This window comes from Artemia sp. Qi Xiang Cuo, chromosome 15, assembly GCF_049724085.1.
Source record: "Artemia sp. Qi Xiang Cuo chromosome 15, ASM4972408v1, whole genome shotgun sequence".
Classification (NCBI taxonomy): Eukaryota; Metazoa; Arthropoda; class Branchiopoda; order Anostraca; family Artemiidae; genus Artemia; species Artemia sp. Qi Xiang Cuo.
Genome location: NC_142808.1, coordinates 35115102 through 35127627, shown reverse-complemented (window position 1 = coordinate 35127627; position 12526 = coordinate 35115102). Strand labels below are relative to the sequence as shown.

The following is a 12526-nucleotide window of genomic DNA, read 5'->3' as shown; positions in this document are numbered from 1 at the left end:
GGGTGTTTTTAATGGATTTGAAATGTCTTCCTAATAAAATAAAATCGGTGTCAGTCGGTGGCGTGCCACCAAAGAAAAATCAGCGGCCTGTTGTAATTTTTCGGAGGGCACCAAAGCAAACCGCCGTTTTCCCTAAAAATCAGCTATTTGTAACCGAAAATAAAACCAGCGAGGCATCAGTTTCTATCTTCTGGTCCTTTAGATACCACTGCAGTACTCTTTCTTCCTATTTTGACGCATTACTGAATCTGAAAATTAATTGTTTAGATTTGAGATTTTGTTTTACCTTTATTGTTGTCTCTCTTACACGTTTTGTACTGTTTTATAAGACATAGCTTCCCTTTTATTTTCTTTATGTTTTCCATTCTAAAAGGATCCGGAGCAAGAATCGGAAATATTCGGTATATGTTGGTATCGGCCAAACCTTTCTTAAATAAATTCAACAAAAATGTTACCAGTAAAAAGTGTTTTTGAAGGAATGCGTTTTGAAAATCGGTTTCGAAGGAAAACTAGGTGAAAAGTCATTTTGTTTTTGTTTACTAATTATATAACTCAAAGGTTTAAAAAGAGCTTAATAAAATGCAAGAAAAAAAAACATGAAACAAAAGTGGATGACATCACAGATAAGCTTTTTTGAAATGAATCCCCTGACTTATCTGTAAACTCAAATTAATTGGTAATTGTGGGTGCTGCTTCAAATATACTGAATAGAGCGATTGCTTCGTAGATAAGATAAAAGGTTATTGCATTTATCATTGAAATTATGCTTCATTGGTTTTTGTCACAGGCTCTTGAGCATGATTTAAAAAGATTAAACAGTTTATTAAACTCAATATCTTCTTATGCCAAAAAGTTTGAGAATATTAAAATTGATTATTAAAACATTTAGTATTTCTTTAGATATGGAAAAGCTAATACTTGATATTTAAAACAAGAAGTTATGAAGGATTTAGCTATATTTCTATTAGTTCTGCCTCTTAAGCAACTGTTAGGTAAATTTCTAATTCATTGTTCGACATTTTTGTTTGCAAGACATGATAGTACGGGGTAAGGCAATGGGGCACACACAAGGCCGTATCTGAGATTTTTGTTCGGGGGGGGGGGGGGTGTTACAAAAACAACGTCAAAACCGTATCAGAAACTTGGTTATATGCATTTTTGTTAGGTTTTTAAGAGCCCAACAAATTTTTTTTAGGGGGGGGGTCGGACCCCCCCCCCTAGATAAGGCCTTGGGCACACAAATCGATTTTTCTAAGACAAGACGTACAAGTTAGTAGACACAGAGAAAAAAGGGAAATTTTACATTATTTAGGGTAATAAGAGAGATTTTAATAGTTTTTTTTCCGTGGGGAAAACGCGGTGATAGAGAATTTCCAATCGAATTATATATTAAAGAATATATTTTGAAGAAAACTCATGGTAAAACAGTTGTTTTGTGATCGTGCACTGCCAAGACATATAGTAAATAAAATTCAGCGACAGTAGGTAACATCAGCAGTGGCATGATAGCTAATAGTGCAAGGGGGTACCCGTGTCTGTGGACGCAGGATCTACTGAAAAAAAAATTAGATATGTTTAATGAAAGACAGCATCTTTCATCGTTAGGGGATTGGGGGGGAGAGGGGCGCAGAAATGGTTTCCCCCCAAGCACCAAAGTTTACCTAGTCCTTTGATATGAATGTTACGGTAAAACCAGAGACAATGCCATAGCATTGCCTACCGTAAAAAGCCAAAAGGCTTGACTGTATCATTATATGTTTATTATTCATTTTTTTTTATTCTTCTTTCCCAGAGGCATTTCGTATGGAAGAGTGTGGTCGCATAAACTTTGAAAGGGGCTCATTCGATTGGAAGTCAGAAGCTTTAGTGTTCTTTTTAAGATTTGAAATTGATTGGAAGGCTACCAGCCCCCACGCTTTTTTCCCCCAATGTAATCGATCTAAATTTTGAGATACCCATTCTATGTATGATAGTCCAAAGGTCAAGCCCCCAGAACCCATGGGGCAATTGCTATAAGCTATGTAAGTAGCTCACTGTTAACATATAATGTATTTATGGAAGGGGTTGTTGTATAAACTATGGAGGAACTTCATTTGATTTATTATCAAAAGTTCTAATTCTCTTTTTAATGGCCAACAGGGATCGGAGGGAAACTAGGCTTCCCCCTCCTTCGTTCTTTCTTCCCTAATGCATCAGATCATAATTGTGAGATAGCCATTTTGTTCAGCCCTTCAATTATTTTAGCCAAAGGTCAGATAATTGTGTCTCCGGAGTTGATGTCCCCGGCCTCCGAGGCAAGGGCTATAAGTTATGCAGGTTGCCCATTGTTAGCATAGCCTTTAAGGATTCTTATTAAAAAAAGGGTATTTTCGATCCTGGGTCTCCAAAAAGGCTAAGGGTATTAAGGTGAAACTTTAAGGAAATCTTGAGGAGGATGTCAAACACAATTGAACCACAATTTAGGGTTCCTGGTTATAAAAAGGGAGTATCATAATATCTAAAGAACGGCTGTATTCAGTTGAAACTTTCAAGATATGTTGAGAAGATCTTAAAGAGATATTGGAGGGCAATTTCTTTGCATTTTATTTTTGCCCCTCTGCTAAACACTGATCAAAATTTTTAAATCGTCATTTTCTTCCAACTAGTTATAAGCTTTAATAGCTATACTTCCAGGGATACCACTCTCCCCATAGCCCCGGAGCAAGGATTGTAAACTATACAATTTGTCTATTGTTTTCTTGTAGGATTTATCGTTAGGAAAATGGAAAATGTTTGATTCTGGGTGTATCTGTAACGGCTAATGGGCGTTAAGGTGAAACTTTTGGAGAATTTGGAGAGGCATTTTATACTAAATCAATAGGAACTATCTTTATCCAGTTTGTCAAAAAGGGAGGCTTTGAAATATTTTAAGAACAGCTAAGGATATTAAGTTGAAACTTTCAGGATATATTGAAGGAGATGTTCAAAAGGGGTTGAAGGGCTTCCACTATCATTCCCTACCCTTTTTAGTTGCCCTTCCTCCGAAAATTTTCATTCAAAACTTTGAAATGAACATCTTCTTCAAAGTAGTCTAAAGTTCAAATGACTATGCCTATGAGGATGAGATACCCCAGCCCCTCAGCCTTGGCCATGGAGAGGGATGCCGAACACAATAAATCACACTATCTGCAAGCTGTCTGTAGGATGGACATACTATCAATATGTAAGAAGCGGCCGAGGGTATTAAGTTGAAAATTTATAGGGGATATTGAGGGGGATATTGAAGAGTTACCAGAGGGCAACCAGCCCCCTTGCTCTTTTTAGATACTACCTTCCTTCATCACTGATCATAATTCTGAAAGACAATTAGGCTCTAAACGGTCAAAAGGTCTTGTTACTTTGCCTCCGGGGATGCGATGCCCCTTCCCAGTCCCCGGGACAAAGATTTTAAATTATACAATTTGCCTTTTTCTTACAGGTAGGATTTATCACAAAAAGGGCGGATGTTTGATTCTAGGTTTGTTTGAAAAGGCTAAGGGTATTAAGGTGAAACTTCGAGGAATAATGAGAGACATATTAAACTAAATAAACAAATGTGTATCCAGTGTATCAAAATGGTTTATCAGTAATACCTCACGAACAGCTGAGGGTATTAAGTTTAAACTTTCAGGGCATGTTGAGGAGGATGTTGAAAAGTGGTAGAAAGGCAGCCAGTCCCCCTACCATTCCTTATTAAGCTGCCCATCTTCCAAAGATATCTGATCAAAATTTTGGAATAGCCATCTGGCTGAAAACAGTCAAAATCCTATACCTATACCTCTGGGGATGAGATAACCCCCCAAAAGCCCCTGTGGCAAGTGTTGTAAGTTATATAAGTTGCTCATTGTTTATAAACGAGGCTGGTTATTGGGAAGAGGGGGCAAGTTTTATCCTGTGTCTCCAAAAAGACTAGGAGTATTAAAAAAATTCTTTAGAAAATGTTGAGTGGGGTGCCAAATGAAATAAAAACCCACTATGGGCTGAAGGATTGTCATAAGGACACAGCAAAATTATCCAAGGAACAGCTACGGGTATTAAATTGAAACTTTAAAGGCATGTTGAAATGGATGTTGAAAAAGGAACGGAGGACAAACTATCCCCCTCTTGCCCCTTTAGATGCCCCCTTTGACAGTAATAGAAATATTAAAAATCGATGCTATTCATAATGGTCACAACGTCTAATAGCTATGCCTCTGGAGATGTCATGTCCCCACAGCCCCCTCGGCCAGTATTGTAAATTATGTAATCTACACATTTTTTACATGTAGGATTTATCACTGGTAAAGGGGGGGCTGCTTAATCCTGAGTGGGCCCGGAAAGGCAAAGAAAATTTAGGCAAAATTTTTGGAAATGTAGAGGGGAAGATTGAACTAAATTAGAAGAAACTATCCACATCTAAATTATCAAAAAGGCGTATCTGAAATATCTTAAAAACGGATAATGGTATTAACTTAAAACGTTCATGGCCTACTGCTGCGACTATTGCGACTTCAAATGAGACTATTTGTGACTACCACCGTGACTACTTCCAAATGCGAGAACTCTGAAACTTTAGTGTTAACAAAATATCACTTTGATGTTTAGAATTTTTTTTTTAAGAAAAAGGGATATGTAAAGGGATTAACAACAAACCCTTGGTTTATAATTAACAAGAAGTTTATATTTTTATAAAATGTTTTTTCTCTCTTCTAGCTATGGTTTTAGCTTGATTTAAATACGGATTAAAATATATTGTAAATTTTTAGTTTCTGCACAAGTTGTTTTTGACAATGAGTTTCAAGATTTTGCTCCTGAAGGACTTCCAGTAACTTTAGACAGCCGAAAGGAGGGATCAGTCTTGAATTCTAGGTGGTGTGGAATCCCTGGTAGAACGGCAACTAGAATAGTGGGAGGAAAGAACGCGGCATTAGGTAAGCCTAAGCTAAGCTACCATTTTATATACCCGTCAAATAATATATTAAAAAAAATGTCTTTCATATTTTCGGCATTTAAATTTGATTGTTTTAAAGCAACCTTAATGTTTAAGGATAAAATTAAAAAATAACGCAAATTTTATGACTAAAACTAGAAAAAAGAAGCAAAGACTAAATGCCCTCTAGTTTCAAAAGGTGGTTAATTTGAAAGAACATCCAGTACGTCCAAACTATGTGACCGACATTCACAGCAAAATCACAAATCGAAATCCCATCAAAATCACTCACATCAAAATACAATCTAGATAGAATAAATCTCACGCCACGGGTCGTCAGACTGGAAATTCGGATATGAACTCTAATTACTGTAAAGCAAAAGTGAGGATCATAGTTTTTCATTTCGAAGAATCCCATCTGATCTAACCTACGAGGAAAGGAGGAAAGAGAACCGTGAACTTCAGTCATCATGACAACCTTCAGAAGGTATCGCGTCAGGTCTAAGCTAAACATAGTGGAAACTGAGGATTAGTATCCTAAATCATGCTTTTTGGGAGTCTGGTCTAATTGTGCCCGACATAGTCTCTAAGGGGGCAGGGAAAGGGAGGCTCCTAAAAATTATCATTTGCAGATCTCCGAGAATTAGATTCCAGGCTATAACCAAGCCGTGTGAGCAATAAAAGCAAAGATTTTTGGTTTTCTTATGTCTTGATGCACGGATGAACTTAAGACTCACTCGGAAGGAATGGTCTTAAATACTGGTCGTGAGAATATATGTCAAAAGCCATAGTTGGATCTGAACCAAATTTGCTGAACTAGAAAGACTTTACTCGGATATAATTTCCTCAAGAAATCTCTCATTTTAGCATATAGGAACCTTTTCAACTTTCCTAGCAGTTTGATTCTTTTTTTGATGATTTATTCTCTTCTCCAATTCCCAATACCCCTTCCATGACATAACTCCTGAGTGTGTGTCTGTGACTATTACCTTTATCAAAGTCAGTGGAATAATTAATTCGCATAAATTGTCAATCCATAAAAGTAACAAGAAAAATTTAAACAAATAAAGAATACCAGTTTGTGCTTGATTACATATTTCTTGTCGTTAAATTGAAATGAATTTGGGTATTAGCCATGTTCCATAAAGCCAAATAGCGCTAGTGGACATCAAATCATGCAACAAAACTTACCGAAACAACAAACAAAGAATACAATTTCTTTCCGTTTTGGAAAGGTAATAGATTTTTATGAATGAAGTACAAGATTAAAATTTTTTCCTAAGCTACTGAAGGAAGATTCTATAAGTTAGGATCTAACCTTACTCGAAGCTAACTAAATCACAACTAGGGTTATTTAAGCATGCTTAATTGCACAAATCAAAATTGTTGGCTGCTTTTTGACAAAATTTAACCAACTTAGGTATTTGTTTACTAATATGAATGTCTAAGAGATGAGTAAAAAAATAATACTCGTACTTCTTTCCAACTGTCTATCACAGAAAAATAAAAAGTGAAGTTTCGGCATTTTTGCTTCCTCCTAGGGTTTCTCTGAATTTTTGGAAATAATAATTAGGGTAATGTATTTTTAGGACCAAGCTATATTAGAATAAAAGCTGCGTAGCCAGAAAACGCAGATTATCTGACGATCTGGTTTGTCGACTCTACGTTTCCCTCTGTGTCTGTCACTTCAAATCCTAGGCACAAGGGTTGGAATAACCAATAACATACTAAGCAGTTTTTCTTGTAGTGAATCAGTAGAATTAAAAGTAATTAAATAAAATTAAATAAAAGTAAATAAAAAAAGTAAAAAAAGTAAAAAAGTAATTGGTGCTTAGTCAAAGCATCAATGGAATTCTATTTACTATTATAAATGGTTTCTAAAGTTGGCTAATGCCAACATGTACAGTAATTTGACTATCAAAAGACAAGATACAACAAGAATTTGAAAGTCAGATTTTAACAGGACAAGTGGATCAAATACCCTACTTCTCTTTTTATATATATATATATATATATATATATATATATATATATATATATATATATATATATATATATATATATATATATATATATATATATATATATATATATATATATACTACTACTAACAACTCATCGCAGCGCCAAGCCGCCTGAGGCCAACACAGTTACGCACGCTCCTCATCCATCCCAATCTATTCAAAGCCTCCCTTTTTACACCCGCCCACGAAGTTCCCATTTCCTTTAAATCTTTCTTTATAACGTCCTCCCACCCCAGATGGAGAAGACCTGCTTTCCGTTTAGCCCTAGATGGTTGGTCGAAAAGAACAATCTTCACCAATCTGTCATCCTTCATCCGTACAACATGCCCTAACCACCTCAACCTTTCTTTCATTATAAACCTAGAAAGCGGTATTGAACCACATTTTTCGTATAGCCCATTGTTTGAAATGCTGTCAGTCAGCCGGAAACCAAAAACAATCCTTACGCAATTTCTCTAGAAAACATCTAGCAAAATTTCATCCGCTTTTCTCAGCGCCCATGCTTCCGTGTCGAATTTGACCACTGTCATGACTGTAGCTTCTAATATTCTAATCTTGGTTTGCAGACTTATCTTCCTATTCTTCAAGACTTTTTTTAACTGTGAAAAAACATCCTGAGCCTTGCCTATTCTATTTTTAACATCTTCAATACTCCCACCATCTTTACTAATAATACTACCAAGGTAAGCGAAGCTGCTCACCTGATCAATCTTTTCTTTACCCAACGTCACCTTTTCATCTTCACTTATTCCTAGCCTTAGTGACTTAGTCTTCCTAACATTAATTTTCAGACAAATTCTAGCACCCTGAACTCGCAAAACCTATAAAACTTCATTCATTTTGCTCACATTTTCATTTTTGATGCTTAAATCATCAGCATAATCCAAGTCCAGGAGACTTTTTCCTCCCCATTTGATTCCGTGGTCTCCCATTGCCTTTCCTGTGTTCCTTAAAACATTGTCAATCAAAATAATCCATACAAAGAGGGATAGAACACAACCCTGCTTAACTCCTGACTTAATACAAAACCAGCTGCTAACCTCATTTCCTACCTTAACCGCAGCAGTGTTATTCTCGTACATAGCACTAATCACTTTAATGTATTTGTCTGGTATACCATACAAGGATAAAACCTTTACTAAAGCTCCTCTATCAACAGAATCGAACGCTTGCTCATAATCTATAAAACTGAGGACCAAAGGTGTTTGAAAACTTAAGCACTTATCAATTATTAACCTAAGATTGAAAATTTGGTCAAAACATCCTCTACCTTTTCTAAAACCGCACGTCTCTTCTCTTAAAACTTTGTCTACGGCAACTCTCAGTCTAAAAAGTCTCATATTACTACGCAATTTGCTACCTACAGAGACCAGACTAATGCCTCGATAATTACCACACTCACTTTTATCACCTTTCTTATAAAGTGGCTTAATTAAGGTTTTCCTAAAATCGTTTTGGTACTTCCCCTTTTTCAAAAATCATATTCATAATCTTCAATAACTTATTTCTAACCTCAGAGCCACCATATTTAAGAAACTCATTTACTACCCTATCAGCACCTGGAGCCTTATTATTCTTTAATCCTTTTAGTACTGTTGCTAATTTCTCCCCACAAGACAAATCTTCCGTTACATCCAAGGGATCACAAACTTTTTCATTTTCCTCTATATTTTTTCCTGCAACTCTATCTCGGTTGAGCAAGTTCTCAAAATGTTCTGCCCATCTCGCTATAGCTTTTTCCTTGTCGCTAATTGCCACCCCATTCCTCTCTTTAACTGGGACAAGTCCGGATTGACTACTACCTCTCAATTTGTTAACGTGCCAGAACAGTATTTTACTGTTATGCCGTCTAGCTGCATCTTCTAAATCCTCGGCAATTTTATCCATGGCCTCCACTTCACACCTCCTTAGCTCATATTCCAATGCTTTCTCCACTTTCTTTACATTTCTTTTGTTTTCATGCGATCTATCACTCAGATAATTCTTGTACAAGTCCTTTCTCCTTTCTAATAAACATAAAGCTTTTTCACTAATATTCTTAGCTACAGTTCTAGCTTTCTTACTTCAGCAACTTCACAAAATATTTTTCTAAAAATATTCCAACCATCTTCCACATTGTCAAATTTTAAACTCTTAAGTTTAGTGTTCAACTGTTCCTGAAAATTTTCTCTCAAATTCTCATCCTGGAGTCTACCAACGTCATAACTTCCCGGGAGGTAATTACCCTTCCGATATTTCAGCTTTAAATAAAGGATCACTAGATGGTGATCTTTACTTTTAACATCAATAACAGCACTCCTATATACCCTAGTATCTTGTATTGATCCTGCCAGTCTTCGGTTTACTATAACATAATCAATAAGGTTTGCTGTCTTACCATCACGTATCTACGATTGTTCAAAGAAACTGCTTTCTAAATTGTTGTTCTTTAAGAAAGCTTTAAGAAGTAGCTATAAAATACATGAAAAATGAATTTCCACGAAAGAGTGGCTGATGGGAAGTGTTTGATTCCATTTTTAAAAGTGGGCGTAAAAAGTTTACTTAACTTTTTTTTCTCTTTATTTTTCTGTGTATAAACTAGGAAGAATGAACGCGTTAGTTAAGAAGTAGAAAAAAAATGTTGTTATGTTTACCTAACTATAGGTTATAGAAAACTCTTTATGCTACCCGCAATAAAAGCTTTTCTTAGTAGTGGCAATAAGTTAAATTATTTTGATTTTAACGATTCCTTGCATTATCACCTTTTTAAAGTTCTTAAATCGGATGAGTCACTATTTTTACTCGAGAAATTTATACTAATCCCCAGATAACTTTTTGTCATTTTTGACCTTCGAACAGTTTCTCTGTTCACGCTTGAACAATTTAATTTATGAAAACCTTATGCATACACAAAAATAAAATTTTGAAAACATAGATTATTTCAAAGTTCACAAACTACTTACAATAATTGTTGTGTTTAAGTCACTCTATAGGCTGTCTTATATTAGCTGAATATATTTTAAAACTTATAAGAAAACAATGCATCTACAGTCCTTTATCAAGGACCTAATTTTGCCATTTTTGTCTTACTTTTATAGCCCTCTTTCTACGAACACGTGACATCCCTTAAAAGTATTTCCAGATTTTATTTAACAATTTTTCCGTTTTAATTTCTACAGGTTCTTGGCCATGGTTAGCTATCTTGTTAGATCACAGATCAATGGCATATATTTGTGGAGGGACAATCATGACAAACAGATGGGTACTTACAGCAGCCCACTGCTTGAGAAGCCGGGGTCCTCAAAGGTAAACCTAAAAAAAAAAAATATGAAAAGGGTAACCTTAAAAATACAAAAGATTAACACATAAAGTATTCATCACGAAAGACCTAATTCACTTCGCTGGTAGGTTTTCAGATCCAGGACTAACGACAATATTTACTGTTTTCTCCTATGCATGGCTCGCATAATGGCTGTAAAGTTAAACTATTGTCTCCGAAGATAATATACCATTTTCCTGGTATGAACTCAGATTTATCAGGTTTATATGAATTCAGGAACTCATATGAACTCAGGTTTATTAGACTCATAAAAAGCTTCAGTTAATTTTCCCAAGAAAGTTAGCTAATATTAACCTAAAACGAAAGGTTTCTGATACATAAGTAGGTCTTGTACTAAATCAAACGTTTTGAATCGAGGTATATATACAAAAATTTAGATCAAACTGACAAGATAATTATCAATTGTAAAGTAAATGATTTTGATCAACTACTTCATAACTCACGTCTGAATAATCCATGTAATTTTTCCAATAAAAAGCTGATTTTGTTTTTCAATAACCTCGTTCTAATTTAATCTATCTAATTTCTCACCTTCTACGAGAGAAGCCTTAAAGTTCACTGCTACTAGTTGTCACCATCTTAGTTAAAAGTGTCCTAACTGAAATATTACAATGTTGGGCTCCTACAGGGTCAATAAATAAATTTTTCTAGGAGTACTTACACCAACATTTGTCCAGTTCACAAAAGAATTTCACCTTTTTGACTTTACAGCTACTTATAGAAAAAAAGACGTTTTTTCTTAGTGTAATGAAATTAATAAGTTCTTTCCAGGAAAATGGTATATTATATTTGGTAAAATAGTTTGTAGCAAATGGTATTTTACAATAGTAATAAGCGGTATTTTAGTGTCACTCATGTAATTTCTCTGTATTTATACGATAGTATCTTTTGTTCAGGTAAAGTTTTAATTTTTTATCGTAACATTCTTATAAACACACTCTTGCCCTTGGAAGTATTAACGTCAAATACAGATCTGATTCTGTTCAGAAGAACATGGTTGCAATAATAATGCAAACTAGTAAAGATCGATCCATGACCCATAGTAACGGGAAGTTCTAACGAGTGTTCTGGAAAAAACTACCTTATGAGAAAAATAACCATTTAAATCTTATTCAGGAACATTGGCTATTATTTCAGTGAATACAATGGTAAAAGTATATTCTGAAAACGAATTTACTGGGATTTCAAAAAGAACTTGAAACCCATCAAAAATTGTGGTAGATTGATTGAAAAGTTCCCCTCTGGACTAACGAAAATCGAAAACCTTAAACAGGAGAATTACCAACCCCCATGAACAACAAGAAAAATCATTTTTACCAGGCATAGTATTGGTGTCTCCTTCTTATTTTACCAAGGCTAGCAGGCAACCACAATATCGTAAGATATGTTCAATGGCTTGTACAAAGGATACTAATTTAATCTAAGTACTTTTTTTGGATTCGTCTCAGTATAGCCATCAATAAGGGACTATTGGCACCAACAATCACATCTTTTGGTATCATTTTTTCAGTAGAAAAGCTGGGAAGTGTAAAAAGTGTAACATTATAATTTTTATGATCTAAGAACCTTAAGATGTTTACCATCCCCCCTTTTGTATGCTCCTCCATCCAGCCCCCTATTAAGTTTCATAAATCCTTCATTTTGTTTTCATTAACTTGAGACCTTGGAAAAATTGTGCTTCTTATTATGTAAGCATATTTTTGTTAAGAAATTCTGTTTATGCACGGTGACTCCAAAGTTCAAATACTTAGGAGAATAAACAATTTCCGTGTGAAGTCTTAGGAGGGATTTAGAAATGATTTTTGTACAATTACTTAAAATGGTGAATATATAGACTTGTACATCCGTAGAACATCTTGATTCCTGTTTTAGCGACGGACTAAATAATGTTCTTAGGATTTAAAAGACCACATACTTAGAGCTTGACGATTGAAGCTCTAGAAAATCAATTTTTTGGATTGAAAAATGTTAACTATATTATTTTTAGAATAAAAGTGCGGCTAAAGGAGCATAATATCACATCAATAAGTGATGGTTTGCACATAGATGTTGGCGTGTCACGACTACTCATCCATCCTCAGTATATAGAAAAAACACATACCAACGACATTGCATTGGTTCAACTTTCGAGGACGATCCTTTTTAGTGAGAGATTGAGACCTTCGTGCCTACCTTCCTCCCTTGAGTGGGTGAATACTGACTTGACAGGGGCAAAAGCAACAGTTATTGGATTTGGCAGGAGATCGTTTAGTAAGT

General features: G+C 35.1%; 1 protein-coding gene across 1 annotated transcript in view; it reads left to right on the top strand.

The window, feature by feature from the left end:
• Positions 1-923: 923 nt before the first annotated feature.
• LOC148943605 (venom protease-like) overlaps positions 924-12526 on the top strand; it is a 35939-nt gene continuing 24336 nt past the window's right edge. Inside the window, exons 1-4 of the mRNA XM_089101886.1 lie at positions 924-992; positions 4764-4928; positions 10110-10236; positions 12258-12520. Of these exons, the coding sequence (XP_088958012.1) occupies positions 941-992; positions 4764-4928; positions 10110-10236; positions 12258-12520 (607 nt within the window). The 5' untranslated portion in view covers positions 924-940. The remainder of the gene's footprint in view (positions 993-4763; positions 4929-10109; positions 10237-12257; positions 12521-12526) is intronic.